Source organism: Suillus paluster (assembly GCF_016628075.1).
Source record: "Suillus paluster strain FC165 chromosome Unknown EDB91scaffold_15, whole genome shotgun sequence".
NCBI lineage: Eukaryota > Fungi > Basidiomycota > Agaricomycetes > Boletales > Suillaceae > Suillus > Suillus paluster.
In genome coordinates this window covers 87,162-100,928 of record NW_024537575.1, presented here as the reverse complement: position 1 = coordinate 100,928, position 13,767 = coordinate 87,162, and the positions used below count along the sequence as shown (strand labels likewise).

Below are 13,767 nucleotides of genomic sequence, written 5' to 3'. Positions count from 1 at the left end.
AGCGAGACCTCAAACCTGGTTTGGACTGGATGTGAAAGCCTTGTTAGTCGCTGCCTGAGGTTTTTGGCGTGACAGATGTGTATTGCCTGCCTAGTGTGCTTCTCAGCATTTCACAGCTCCATTGCACAATAATGGCCGTTTTTTTGGGGGCACACCCTGCATAGGACCTGCTTTCGATTGTTATCAAGGAATTGCAGAACTGTGACTACCAAGTCAGTACACATAGAAATCATAAATACCAGGGAAAATACACACCAATGCCATCAACAATATCAGTGTTCATGTCATGTCAATAAGCTTCAATGACTTGATCAATCTGCAACAAAAGTCTAGTCACGTGACACTTTGAAGGTTGAAATCAACAAGTCCAATCTCTCACGTCCTGGCACATCATCCTCTTCGTTCAATGCTTAACTCCCAATCAATGGCGACCAGACTACTTACCAACATTATAACTGTGTATCCCGACATTCAATTCCAGGGTGTCGACCAAGGCCCGTCACAGTCCATGCTCCTCACAATCTGTTTTTCAGGCAGACTTCCAACGCAGGTTATTGAAAGGAATATTGTAAGTAGTTGTGGCCGTCAAATATCAGAACTATTTTCTGACTATTGGGACACATGACAGCCTGTTCAGATTTCAGTTTCTTTTGCAGAAGAGTACAGGTCCTTTACCTCACCAGTTGTAGAAGCCACATCAATGGATCTATGCTCCAGTGCTGGAGAATCAATACCTTTGGATGCCACAGTGAGTTTGCAGCCTTCGCAAGTTATTTTGAAACTTACATTCTACAGTCTTTGTGCAGTCAAGGTCACGGTAAACTTCCTGCCTGCCAAGATGATATCGATATCCCGTTCCTGCCACTTCAACACTTTGACTACTGTGACCAGGCCACATGGGCCGCGCTATCAAAGGATATCAAAGGATGGCTAGCCACCGAGGTGGACACTGAGACGCAGCTGTGGACATGGGGACATGATGCATTTTGGCTTGCCTTCATTGTGGCTCATCCATTATTCCCAAGGGGCTCATGGCCAATGTGGGATTCCCATATCCCTTTGGAAGGTACATTTATCGAGCAGTGGTTGGAACAATCAGGTAACACCACCGTGATGGCAGGAGAACAAGATATCAGGGGGGACATCTGGGCCGAGTTTTGCAGACATGCTGCCCTCTTCTTCCCTCATCCTCTTGTTACTTCTGACTAACTCCATAATGCGCCTTCTGCAGTAATGAATGTTTTAGTTTGTTTGAGTTGGTTACCTATCACTGCCGCATACTTCATGTGTATACTAGTACTGTGCTTATCTGCAATGCATATAAATGTTGTGCCCTTTTGATTAGCCTGATCTCACCAGTACACTTCAAAGAGTGTGATTTGGAGTCTAGTGGCACACAGATGTATTGATGGTATGACCATATAGTATGTAGGTCACTCAGATATTGGTACAAGCTCTGTCATAGGTCTGCCACAGGTCTGCTGTTCGACCTGTGCTATATGACTTCTTCCGATGTGCCTGACATGTCCGTTCCCAGGTCTGGACCGAGCCCCAGTCTGGGCAGAAATATAGCAATAATCAAGGTGTTGCCCAGGATCGAGACAAAACCTTCGATAAGGACCAGAATTGTGGGCTTTACACGACAAATTTATTATTTATAGGCCAAGTCTGTGTTCGAACTCGTATCCAACTCGTTGCCAGGCGTTTAAAATCATTTTCTCACAAGCTTGGTTCGACCCAAAACGGCAGTTGGCCGTGTAGCTTAGAGCTACTGCTGCTCTACTGCTCCCGGCAACTCTGACCCTCTCCCTTGGCTTAACCCGGCACAAACACCGCCAAACCTCCCCTTGCTCTCTCCCTAGGGGTTCCCTACTCCAATGCAAGTCGAGCTTTCATCCATTCCACAACCTCTTCTCCCCACTCTTCCCCTTCACCGGAACATAAAGCCCAGTTAGGGCTGATGTGATTGTGACCTTTGCAGATGATGGCCCGGGGCGCCTGTCCGCGCCGCTTCTCGATATCCAGCAGCATCCCCTCCCACGATTCCAGTATCATGTCAGGCTCTCGCTCTGCTCTGACAAGGAGAATGTCAGGTAAGTTCTTGATCTGCTCATCGGATAAACCATTCCAAAGGGCCCGCGGCTCCCTCTCCTTCTGTTGCACCTGAGAACCATAGTACTGCTGTGTGGCGACTTCGACGCGAAATCTTTCATCAAAGGACCAAGTGCCGCCAAACCAGACGACGCCTTTGAGACGAGGATGCACGGTATTCGACACTGGTGGGTAAAGGGTCAACACTTTTGTGTGCATGTCGCCCGCTGAGTGGCCCATGACAAATATAGCGTCTACATCAGGCGCGGATATGGAGGGTATGCCAATGATGTCGGCGTTGGTGAAAATCCAATTGACTGCATCACGAATGTCCTCGGATGCAGCCGGGAATTTCACCTCCGGAACAAGTCTGTAGTCCGGAATGATGGTGATGAAACCGCGGTGCGCATAGAAAGATCCGAGCATGCGGTATCCCATGGAAAATGGTTCAGGAAGTTGTCGTGATCCGGTGTTGAATCCACCTCCATAGACAAAAACTAGGATGGGGGTCTTCCCATTCTTAGTGAGAGTCGAGTTCAGCGGGTAATACACGTCAAGCTGTGATGACATCTGATTCTAACAGTCTCCGACTCTCTGAAATAAGTCACACACCTCGTTTCTGGTGAGGCGCTTGTCATCGTATACAAAAGTCTTGCGTTGGATCTTTTCTATCTCTGCCTTTCTTTCCTCTAGAATAGGCACGAACGCTGCAAGAGCTAAAAAGCAAGTCGGCTATGAAGGAAGTCATAAAAGGAGGAAACGCACTTCTCAAGTGGATGGATGGAATGGCGGTTTCTGCGAACTTAGAGATTATCTCCATGATCAATCAGGAGTCAGGACGAGGAGTGAGAGCCGTGTATATATATATATTGGACCACGCTAGCCTTAACCCAGCTCTGCACTGAGGAATTGATGGCATCGGTGAGAACGGATTTGTCAAGTTTGCGGTAAGATTTCAAGAATGGTTACTTACTACAAAATTACTAATACTAATTTAGCTAAGTGCCCGAGACATATGGTCAAGTATTGGACCGACCACTGCTACGACGAAACGTGTCAACAGGCCGGAAGGCCTGACTGCTGAGCTGTCATGTACTAGCGTAGAGTCATGGCCCAATATATAAGCATTCCTGTTCAACAAGACTCCCGTTCCTCGTCCTGACTCCTGATTGATCATGGAGATAATCGCCAGGTTCGCAGAAACCGCCATTCCGTCCATCAGCTTGAGATGTGCGTCTTCTTCCTCGTATGTCTTCCTTCATAGCTGACTTGCTTTTCAGCTCTTGCAGCGTTCGTACCTATTCTAGAGGAAAGAAGGGCAGAGATTGAGAAGATTCAACGCAAGACTTTTGTATATGATGACAAGCGCCGCACCAGAAACGAGGTGTGTGACTTGTTTCAGAGACCTGATGCTATGCTCGTAACCTTACGCACGCATTATTCGCAGCTTGACGTTTATTACCCGCTAAATTCGACTCTCACTAAGAGTGGGAAGACACCTATTCTAGTTTTCGTTTATGGAGGTGGATTCAACACTGGATCACGACAACTTCCTGAACCATTTTCTATGGGATACCGTGCGCTTGGATCTTTCTTCGCACACCGCGGTTTCATCACCATCATTCCGGACTACAGACTTGTTCCAGAGGTCAAGTTCCCAGCTTCATCCGAGGACATTCGTGATGCAGTCAACTGGATTTTCGCCAGCATTGACATCATTGGCATACCCTTGATACCCGCGCCTGATGCGGATGCTATATTTGTCATGGGCCACTCAGCGGGCGACATGCACACAAAAGTGTTGACCCTTTACCCACCGCTGTCCACAACCGTACATCCTCGTCTGAAGGGTGTTATTTGGTGTAGTGGCAGCTGGTACTTTGATGAAAGATTTCGCATCGAAGTCCCCGCACAACAGTACTTTGGTTCTCAAGCGGAACAGAAGGAGAGGGAGCCGCGGGCCCTTTGGAATAACCTATCTGATGAACAGATCAAGAACATACCTGACATCCTCCTTGTCAGAGCAGAGCGAGAGCCCGACTGGCTGTTGACATCGTGGGAGGACTCGCTGCCGGATATCGAGAAGCGGCGTGGAGAGGCGCCCCAGGCCATCATCTGCAAAGGTCACAATCACATCAGCCCCAATTGGGCTTTATGTTCCGGTGAAGGGGAAGAATGGGGAGAAGAGGTTGTGATATGGATGAAAGCTAGACTTACATAACTAGCTCCCTCCCTCAAATTCGAAGATTCTTGCGCCAAACTTGTGTAAGGGTACAGCGATGAGATGGATAATTCTTTTGGTGATATATGGATCTAGATCTCAGGTTAGTTATGCAGTCTCATGTCACATGTATGTCCCTTTATCCAAAATATTATGCTTCGTACAGAAAGTCAGCTTCACGTGACCACGACGCGTTAACGAGGTTTGGCATTCTGTGTTCATGACCTCGATTTTCAACGTTCATGTCGCACCCCTGGTCAACGAAGCGCCATGCCTCCCGCTCCCCTGCTCCAACCCTTACTCCAACTACCCCTTCGCACCGCTTTCTTCCACCGTCGCACTATGCAGCTGCAGCGGGTATATCATACGGTGCAAACCGAAGTCGTACTCACGAATCGCGTCCTCCTCATCCATATACCTTCACCAGTCCGCCGCTACCCTCGCAGTCCTCGCTTGCTTCTGCTTCCGATGCGCAATCTATCCACGTCGACTATTCACAGATGTCGACCAGCAATTTCAGGTCTAAGCGCAAGAGTCAAGTAGGCGATCTTGGGCTTATGGAAGCGCAACTGCTGCCTTCCCTAAAGGATACTATCGATCGTATGACAAGACCATCATCGCAGATTGGAACGCCGTCTCCGTTGTTGAATGAGAGCGCAAAATTGGATCCTCGAGCTAACATCGGTCAGTATTCTTCCAATCCTCCGCGTTCCAAGCTCGCTAGGATGCCTCAACTTCCGTCTACTTCGTGTCCATCGTCGTCTTCGAGGGACACAAGTCACCAGCTTCCGCCAACTCAGTCGGAAGGTCCTCCACGTCCCTCACGCAGTGTGTTGAGACAGAAACCGAAGCCCATTTTGAAAGCTCAACCTCGCACTCCTACGACGATTTCCTCTGATCGACCTTCCGACCGACTTGACACACCTCGAACTTCCGGCTTGGTACGCAGCGGAAAACCGGAGTGGCTCCCTCCCACGGAGGGCTTCTTGCCAAGGTCACCTCTCCCCCACAAACAGAAAAATCAGTTGCTTCGTCAGCCTTCCATCACGACTAACGTCACCTCTGGCAGAAGGACGGAAAGGGCTCGCGCTCGCACAGACCCCGGTGCACCGCATAACTCGGCGCCTTCAACCAGTTCACTGGCTACTCCCCAACCAAAAAACTATCGATCAAATATTCCTCGGCGTGCCGTACAGCCACTCCTACGACACACTCCACGAGAGAGCTCCGAAGACAGTCTGACCGACTTGGAAACAAGAGCCAGCTCAATCATCCGAGGTCGGAAACTGGTCCCTGCTAGTGCTCTCACCTTCCCATCTTCCAGCTCAGAGAGCGACGGGACCCCTGTTACGTCCGCAAACCCGCCTTCCTTCTCGCAGGGACACCCCTCGGCTTATAAAGCACCTGAGAAGAAAAAAGAACGCTTTGGCCTTGGATTTGGATTCATAGACTATGGTGCGAAACTTCGAAGCATGTTTGCGGATGCCTCGGCCAACTCGATGCGTTCTACCGCAAGTGAAGGCGGGAGCGCTAGCACCGACGAAGACGGCTGCATCCAAGACAACGAGAGTCTCTTCTCTGACCTTGCGGATCAAGACGAGGAGAAATGCGACCCTACGATTTCCGACCGATATTCCTTGAGCAGTGCTGGATCAAGTTACCCCGCTTCGGAAACGATGGCTGATGGTGATGATTCCTGTGACCGGCGAAAAAGAGAACTCCTCGGGCTCGTTAGTTGCCTGAACCCTGACTCTCTAGATCACCCAACTCGAAGCGAAGAGAGCGAGTACTTTGGCGAGGAAGGACTCGCTATTGGTGGCTCCAGCGATTGCATCCACATTCCTCACTCCAGTACATCTTCCTGGGATGAGTCGAGCAAGAACGAGAGTGACTCTGGCTCGGAGTATTCTTTTGACGACGAAAATGACGAAGGCCTCCGATGCTCTACCCCCAGAGACGATCATTCTCACTCAAACGCAGATAGGGCTTTTCCCAAAGACGACCAAGCAACCAACCAATGGCATTCCAATGAGCGAAATGGTATGCGGTTCTACGCAACACTGAACATTACGGCTAACAGAACTGTCTCAGCGAGGAACTCAGGGTTGTCGGTCGAGCGGCCGTCTTCAGGGCACCCCCTACTCTCACCTCGCCGTTCTGTTCACCGGAGTCCGGCCCACTTTAACTCGAAGGTGTCGCATGCATCACCTGAGAATACTCCTCACATTGAAATTGGCAGTCAACGATACTCCTCAGAACTCTCGCGCATGATGGTCACCTCAGACGAGGCTGCAGCGCGCGAACGCCAGGCATTTGGACTTTCTACGTCATTTTCTGGCAACTCCTCCGCCGAACCCTGCCTCACGCATGCCGACAGTGACATGTCGTCTATCGCCGGAAATACATGGCAATATGAGTGTGAAGATGATGGCATGCATACCGATTCGCTCCTCGATAGACTGACGACACAGGAGTTCGAACGTTCCATGAACACTCAGCCCACGCAAAGCGACTTGTCCAATGCAGCGTCTGAATCAACTGTCTCTGCCAGATCGATGTCATCAGTCGCTCGTGAATTCGTGCATTCGGATAGGAAAAATGCACATCGGGATCATCAACGTTCTTCTGTGGATATCTACAGGTCTTGGGAAGACTTTCGTCAGCATGTTTTGGAGCAATTTGGTGAGATAGAGGTACGACGACAGGAGATTGTCTGGAAACTAGCGGAGTCGGAGGCCACTTTTGTAACTAACCTGCAGAACATGGTTCAGCTCTTCATCCTTCCTCTACGCGTCCGAAGCACCAAGGTCTGGGTTTCTGGCGTTCCAGACGACGTCTCGAGACTGTTTGACTGGTTAGAAGATATCGTACACCTCCACACGAAATTATCCGCCAGTCTCGTCAGCGGTCGGGATGTGCGCACCCCCAACCTGCAATTCGTTGGGGAAATTCTTCGACCTTTCGTCGCAAAGCTTGAAATATATCAGCCTTACCTGGTAAAGCTGGAGTTTGTTGCAACCAGAATCGAACATCTTGTCGCCCTGGAGAAAAGCGACATCGGGGATTTTATCAAGCTACAGGAGCGCTCCTCCGCCTGTCAGGGATGGACATTGGAGAAATACTTGGTCGAACCTGTTCACAGACTCTCCCAATACCCCGACTTCTTTCACGTAAGTCCTTGTGTTCATCGACTTCTCATACCTGAAACCACATTGTTCTAGCGGCTCTGGCACGCAACCCCGAAGTCCCATCCCGACTATCTCACGACACTTTCTGCTCTTCACTCTGCCAAACTCACGATCCGTGTTCTCAGCGAGGTCAAGGATCGGGAGGACGAGTACGAGTTCGTGAAAGACATGCTCTCACATATAGCGAACATTCCCTCTGAACTTCCTTGCCGCGACAGGCGTCTGTTGATGCACGGTCCCGTCGCATGTGCCAGAGTGGAAAACGACGATGACTTACCAATCATGCGGCTTTCCACCAACTCGCATGGTATACCTCTGACAGAGTCACTCAAAAGCCCATCTGCCGATTCGCGGCCAAAACGCAACGAAAGACTCTCGAATGCGCTGAAAGGTTGGCGTGGGCGCAGTAGCTCAGTGCAGTCTACGGCCTCGATGACAGCGTCGCTGCAATCCTTTCGTACTGCTCCATCATCATTTGACTTTCGTTCCGAGACGCAAGCAGATTCCAGGAACAGCCCTTTGCTTCGCGTCGAGTCTCCGGCTGTTGACGTCCAGTTATTCGTATTCACTGACTTGATTGTGATGGCCTCCGCCCCCAGTTACTACGAGAACTCCAAGCGCACTTCCGCAGATTTGCGCATTCTCGACGACTTTGGCCTGTCCAGAATCCTTTCTGTGACGGACGAGACAGGTGAGGACCTCGAAAGACGTTCACTTATAGAGCTAGCACTTATATGACCTAATCAGATAGAAGGTCGTCCATCTCCCTAGATCTAGTTCCACTTACTGCTGAGGAGTTCGAGAGAGGACACGCGAATTCAAAAGGACAGGTCTTGACCGTCTCGTTGTCGCACGGCACTTCTCGTTCTTCTGTGTCGGAGGCTTCTATGCAGTGCGCCGTTTTTAAGGAGTGGGTGGCACCACTGAGACAATGTTGTCAGCATACTTTGAGGTCGTTATCTTCGCCATCCGTGAAGGGTCACCTGGCTCACGCGTCAAAGTCCGAGATCAGTCAATCAGTCCTGTCCATCCTCGCATCAGGGTTGCCATTTCCTAAAAGTCCTTCCATGCAGCTACATGGCGTCGAACAGGGGCAAGCTGGGGATGCAGAACAACAGGAAAGAGAAGAGCGCGGGTGGTGGTCGTTGCGGTTTCATGAGGTCCTGCAAGAGATACGAGGACGAGAAGTGGTACTTGTTCGATAACACTCTTGTGACATGTTTGTATTCGTGTCTTTGCTTTGCATATCTGTGGGTACTATCTGCGTAAGATACGTTTTACATTCGGTATATACATTCCTATTTTTTTTTATCTTGTGGCCAAGGCAGCCAGAAGGATGTCGGTATCGACTTTTGCAGCTGAAATACGCAGGATAAGCTTGTGCCCCAGATAAGGATTTAAACTGCTTACATTTGAGTACGAGTTGCACGAAAGTCTGTGCAAGATGAGGATGTTCTGTCTCCAGTTGACGCATGTGTTCGAGAGACAACTTCCACAATACAACCTGCTGCTCTACAACCACTCGTGCATTGCGCGGCATGTTCGACAAAGCGGAAATCTCGCCTGCAAGAGTGCCTGATACCATCGACTCCTCGATGACGGGGCTGTGCTCTGCAAACTTGTACGATGCCCGCAGGACGCCTGACTCGATGATATACAGACCATCGGATGTATCGTTATTCTCCCACAAGACGAAGCCTTCTGGGAATGTGAACCGCTCAAAGTACGGGGCGATCTGTCTGAATGTGTTCTGGTCGACGTCATGATACGACGAGAACGCATTCAGCAGGGTATTGTATGGCTCGGATGAATTCTCTGAATCCTTGTCGAGAAATTCTGCTGGACGATGAGGTTTGGTTTGGTTAGGTAAGGTGACAAACTGACCACCAGCAATTGTGCGCTCTCCAACATCACGAAGTTGCATTTGCCTCGGAGATCCCGTCAAAGACTCATCAAAGGAAAGTTTAGTATCTCGGCGGCCAGGAAGCGATATTGGAGTGGTCCATGACTTCTGAGCTCTGAACCACGCTCGCAGATACGCATTTTCCGTCCCTGCAGACGACGTCAATTCAAGTTCGCAACACAAGGAAATAAAGCTCACATTCCATCGCGTCATTCAACGTTTCAAAGACCTCTACGAATGACTCTTGGAGGACTCCCACACTGCTAAGCGCTTTTCCGCAGGTGCTGTCGGGGGTAACACCGCAAAACACCAGCACCACGCCCTTTGCAGCGAGCAGACGCTGCACGCGCACGAAGGCTTCTGCGGCGGACATGTCCACACCGACTACGAGAGACAAGTCGACGACGACGAAACGGACGGGATTGCGTTGCCAGGCAGCACCCTCGACGATATTCCTCAAAGTTTCTTCAACATGGGCGATGGTACCGAAGAAAAGGAATCCTGAATGCCAGAATCAATTTCCGCTGCAATGAGAGAGACAATTCACGTACCTTGAAGACGAAGGACCCTCGTCTGCTTCGACACTTCTCGGATGTACGCCCTGTGTGCCGCAGGCCGCCTGACCGTGGAAATTGCCGAATCCCCAGCATAACATGCGCGTATGCTCCTTCTCTGCGAGTTTTGTACCACGAAGAAGAAACCTATCCCAAACCATGAACACAGTCTACCCTGACAGCGCGACGTACTCACAGCTGACGACAATGCCAAACAAAACACCAATGACAAAGTCCCAGGCCGTCATCGTAACCATGATGCTGATAATCGTAATGTACTCCATCCTGAAACATGTTTATCAGCTGCTGCATATCAGTTAGAATTGCAGAAGCCGACCTGCTAACTCGGTTTCGCGTATCCCATAAGGCCTCCTTGACAAGATCGAGGCCGAGCACAAATATTAGAGCGCTGACGACCATGACAGCTATTCAAATTATGAGAGGAGAGAGGTTATGGTAATTATACCACATACGGATGTACGCTATGGGCCATGTCCCTAAGATCAGCAGGATAAACGTAGCGACCGCGAGCAAGAAGCCGGCAGTGCGCGTCCCGCCACCCACGCGGTAAAACCTGATGAACCAGCAAGTGAGCTATCGAGTACAACAATGGGTAAGAATTTGCCTCACAGTAAGGTGTTGACGTATACAAGATAGTTTGGTCTGCAAGGTGTGAGCAATTACAAGCGAGCGTCAGTGGAGTGCGCTTACACTGTGCCTAGGAACCCAGCAAGCAAATTCGAATACCCGTGTCCCACAAGCTCCTTGTTGGTGTCAATGTCCTCATCAAGGGACACCGCTGCAAGTAAGTCAGCACTCTATCGACTAAGCAGGCAGCTTCAGGCAGAGCATACATAATGCGGGAACATTCAAAGGTGGGTGCAAGATATTGAAGAACAACCTAAACAAACCATAAGCGAGGCCAACAGCGTGAATGATGAAATATGTACAGTGCAAATTGTATCGGCAGTGTCGTCCATATAGGTGCAAACTTAATCAATCCAAGATCTGTAAATATGGAATGAGGCCTGGGTTCATCCCTAAATGATGGAACTTTCTCACCGAGATACGAATAAAATCCATACCATCTATCCTCTGCGCCTCCAGCTCCTTCAGCCGCATCAAAAAGCCATCCGTCCCTCCTCAATGCACCAAGATCAAGCCGTGCAGCTGCAACGACCACATAAAACGCAGCTGGTATAATCATGAAATCTAGGATTCGTGCATGAAGTGAGCAAACAAATACGCAGGTCAGTAACCTTGGACGTACAGATAGGGAACACAAGCTGATGCTTCCATCGCATTGTGATGACCCTCAATAGTACTGCCAGGACAAGGGGAGGGACCCATTGAGCAAGGGCGTGGGTATTGAGGAGAAAGTATCGGAGGGTCTCCAGTGTCGGCGGATCGAGCGCATCGGACGGGAGGCGCGTGCTCACTGTGAGGCTGTTTTCATTGTACATTACTCGATCTCCTTCATCATAAGGACTAAATTGGAACTTACCCTGTAAGAATCAGGAAGATTCCAACGCCTCCGATACATCTATGCGGGGCATCAGCTCGAAGTCCCCCCAAATCAAGAAAGAGCTTACCCGACAAGAATATGCCGCGGGAAGAACCCGATGAGCACGCCCAAACGCAGATAGCCAAGGAGAAAAAAGGTCAGCCCTACGTAAATCACATGCGTGAGTGAACACCTGACAGCCAAGCATAGAGGTGACCTACCGGTGAGCACGGACGACAACGCATACGCCGCAATGGTCGTGGCGATGATCTCTTTCGGATACTCGTCTCCGATCTCACGTGCTATGGTTGCCGCAAGGATGTGAAAGAAGGGCTGCCATCAAAAAGGAAATGCATCAGAATCAGGGGTGCAAATCTGGGGTAACGGAACGATCAATGAAGCGAACACCGCGTCAGGTACAAGCCAGGTCAAACGACTGAATAGCGTGCGAAAGTAATGGAGATAGGCAGGAGCCAATTGAAATGTCAATGAAGCGCACGTACCACAACCTCGATCATCATACTGCCATTAGCACCCGCAAAGCTGCTCCCTCCGAGACAGTACACAAGCTGTGCCACCACCGTGCTGTTTGCCGATGACATTCTGATTAGAAGCAATGGTTTTCAACGATAGATATGACGTACGAGACAAAAAACATGGACACCCCCATCCCACCTAACCCAGCAAAGACACCAAACGCAGGGAAAATAATCATTCCATCTGCAGTATTGTTAGTAGCTGATCCATCATAATCGGAGATGAGCAGGAACCGAAGAACATCAGACAGCACACAAATATAGTTCATATTATGTATTAGGGGTTAAATATTAGCCGCCAAAGAGAAATGAAGTCAACGAGACCATCAGATGGCGAGAAAGACGTAACAAAGGCAGTATTCGTCAGAATGACTCACATGAAACACCGTCAAGGATATTGAGCAACGTGCCCAGGAGCACAGCCGGCAAACTTTTCAACACAGTTCGCCCGAGTTCTTGGGGGTAAATTTTATGTGTCTCGCCTATAATCCCATGCACGAGGCTTGACAAACGTTTTGAGGACTTCGAGTGTTTCGAGCCGTGACCGTTAATGGAAGTCAAGGAGCCGTTTAGAGGTGGCGGAAGCAGGGGAGTATTTTCTGTGGCCGGAGAAGAAGCAAAACGCGAAACTTCTGAGCGAATATTGCTAGTTGACAGAAGGGTACGATCCACAGAATGATGGTCAACCGTGGAAATAGCCTGTTCTGTGTCTGCTAGTGAATCGAAGTACTGGGGCTGTTCGGTTATTTGCGCCAATGTTGGACTTTGCGAGTGCAGTGCTCTAGGCGTAGCACCGTTCGCATGCCTGGAGAGCGAAAGCGAGAGTGCAGAAGGCGCGGTAGGAGAAGACATGTCTCTCCCGCGAGGAGTTGCTGTCCCAGACGACAGATGGTGGACAGTTTTGGAGGAGTTTAGAGTGGAGGTGGAAGCTGAGAGGTCAGAACTCTGGGCTGAGAAGTGTGGGCTTCCTTTTGTAGATTGCGAGGAGGGTGCAAAAGATGTAGATATCGGAATATTTGGGAGTGACCCTGGTGCAACGTGCGTGACTAGATTATAACCAGAGGGGAATATGAATGAATCGCGTGAAGGCGTGCTCTCTGCCGTAAGTGCAGAAGGGGATAGTAGCTGATGGACTGTCTTTCGACCGTGGTGCAAGGGAGAAGACGAATGTGCATCGTGTCCTGCAGTCGAAGGCAAGTTCTGCGGCACGGGGGAGTGTAAGCCCCTTGAAGCAGAGAACAACGACATGTTAGAGAGCTGGACGGTGCTCGCACGAATGTCGTCTTGAGAATGGGGTGTAACCGACATAAATGAAACGTAGCTCCTAGGTTGAAGTAGTCTGCAATTGAATTTGAAAGTTAGGAGATTGAATGTACATAGAAGCATGGACAGGTGACCGTATTCAGACCACATTATAACGTATTATGTTGTTATTGAAACTTACCCAGCTCTGTGTAAAGGGGAATCATCTTGCGATGGCGAGGCTATGCGTAGAATTTCGTGCTTTGTCGCGTCATTCGCATGCTCAGGTCCGAAGTCATTGTCAGGGCTTCTCGAGGAAGTTGATCTGTCGTTACCGACGTTACCAGCTACAAAGGACATGAGCACACGGACTGTGGATGATGAGCTCTGTCTTCGTGTGTCTTGTCGTTCAGTTTGAGGTGACGACGACTGACGATTGCATCATGCGATTGTTTTGTGGAGGATATTTTATTATTTCAAGACAGACGGAGCAGTTTGAGTTCAGAATTGATTCATGATAACGGCATT

At 49.7% G+C, this 13,767-nt stretch overlaps 5 protein-coding genes across 5 annotated transcripts; 3 read left to right on the top strand and 2 right to left on the bottom strand.

The window, feature by feature from the left end:
- Window positions 1-424: 424 nt before the first annotated feature.
- EDB91DRAFT_1246458 (uncharacterized protein) lies at window positions 425-1,209 on the top strand (the record flags this gene model as incomplete). Its single annotated transcript, XM_041322661.1, has 3 exons — window positions 425-568; window positions 629-748; window positions 796-1,209. The coding sequence occupies 3 exons, from the start codon at window positions 425-427 to the stop codon at window positions 1,207-1,209; spliced, it is 678 nt and encodes a 225-aa protein (XP_041179082.1).
- Window positions 1,210-1,411: 202 nt separating this feature from the next.
- On the bottom strand, window positions 1,412-3,127 carry EDB91DRAFT_1121683 (Alpha/Beta hydrolase protein). Its single transcript, XM_041318241.1, has 4 exons — window positions 3,090-3,127; window positions 2,857-3,038; window positions 2,704-2,807; window positions 1,412-2,649 (listed from the first exon to the last, which is right to left on the bottom strand). The coding sequence occupies exons 2-4, from the start codon at window positions 2,909-2,911 to the stop codon at window positions 1,870-1,872; spliced, it is 939 nt and encodes a 312-aa protein (XP_041179081.1). The 5' UTR covers window positions 2,912-3,038; window positions 3,090-3,127; the 3' UTR covers window positions 1,412-1,869.
- EDB91DRAFT_168197 (Alpha/Beta hydrolase protein) lies at window positions 2,939-4,433 on the top strand. Its single transcript, XM_041326296.1, has 4 exons — window positions 2,939-3,038; window positions 3,090-3,321; window positions 3,372-3,475; window positions 3,539-4,433. The coding sequence occupies exons 2-4, from the start codon at window positions 3,267-3,269 to the stop codon at window positions 4,310-4,312; spliced, it is 933 nt and encodes a 310-aa protein (XP_041179080.1). The 5' UTR covers window positions 2,939-3,038; window positions 3,090-3,266; the 3' UTR covers window positions 4,313-4,433.
- A 1,474-nt stretch (window positions 4,434-5,907) lies between these two features.
- On the top strand, window positions 5,908-8,828 carry EDB91DRAFT_168184 (uncharacterized protein). The gene is made up of 5 exons (XM_041326295.1): window positions 5,908-6,352; window positions 6,404-7,482; window positions 7,534-8,191; window positions 8,248-8,750; window positions 8,799-8,828. The coding sequence occupies exons 1-4, from the start codon at window positions 5,989-5,991 to the stop codon at window positions 8,703-8,705; spliced, it is 2,559 nt and encodes an 852-aa protein (XP_041179079.1). The 5' UTR covers window positions 5,908-5,988; the 3' UTR covers window positions 8,706-8,750; window positions 8,799-8,828.
- EDB91DRAFT_1271175 (sulfate transporter family-domain-containing protein) lies at window positions 8,580-12,849 on the bottom strand (the record flags this gene model as incomplete). The annotated part of the gene is made up of 21 exons (XM_041324581.1): window positions 8,580-8,858; window positions 8,911-9,315; window positions 9,385-9,552; window positions 9,602-9,904; window positions 9,955-10,104; window positions 10,154-10,242; window positions 10,295-10,382; window positions 10,431-10,531; window positions 10,588-10,620; window positions 10,669-10,756; window positions 10,812-10,858; window positions 10,908-10,965; window positions 11,020-11,169; window positions 11,228-11,403; window positions 11,462-11,500; window positions 11,550-11,625; window positions 11,683-11,794; window positions 11,965-12,046; window positions 12,106-12,181; window positions 12,375-12,452; window positions 12,510-12,849. The coding sequence occupies 21 exons, from the start codon at window positions 12,847-12,849 to the stop codon at window positions 8,809-8,811; spliced, it is 2,709 nt and encodes a 902-aa protein (XP_041179078.1). The 3' UTR covers window positions 8,580-8,808.
- Window positions 12,850-13,767: the final 918 nt, after the last annotated feature.

Bases quoted from the DNA above. Each gene is read 5' to 3' on its own strand.
- EDB91DRAFT_1121683 (XM_041318241.1), bottom strand. From the start codon at position 2,911: ATGGAGATAATCTCTAAGTTCGCAGAAACCGCCATTCCATCCATCCAC. The intron at 2,808-2,856 runs GTGCGTTTCCTC...CTTGCTTTTTAG, and splicing joins TCCATCCATCCACTTGAGAA to CTCTTGCAGCGTTCGTGCCT. The intron at 2,650-2,703 runs GTGTGTGACTTA...ATGTCATCACAG, and splicing joins AGCGCCTCACCAGAAACGAG to CTTGACGTGTATTACCCGCT.
- EDB91DRAFT_168197 (XM_041326296.1), top strand. From the start codon at position 3,267: ATGGAGATAATCGCCAGGTTCGCAGAAACCGCCATTCCGTCCATCAGC. The intron at 3,322-3,371 runs GTGCGTCTTCTT...CTTGCTTTTCAG, and splicing joins TCCGTCCATCAGCTTGAGAT to CTCTTGCAGCGTTCGTACCT. The intron at 3,476-3,538 runs GTGTGTGACTTG...CATTATTCGCAG, and splicing joins AGCGCCGCACCAGAAACGAG to CTTGACGTTTATTACCCGCT.
- EDB91DRAFT_168184 (XM_041326295.1), top strand. From the start codon at position 5,989: ATGGCTGATGGTGATGATTCCTGTGACCGGCGAAAAAGAGAACTCCTC. The intron at 6,353-6,403 runs GTATGCGGTTCT...GAACTGTCTCAG, and splicing joins GCATTCCAATGAGCGAAATG to CGAGGAACTCAGGGTTGTCG. The intron at 7,483-7,533 runs GTAAGTCCTTGT...ACATTGTTCTAG, and splicing joins AATACCCCGACTTCTTTCAC to CGGCTCTGGCACGCAACCCC.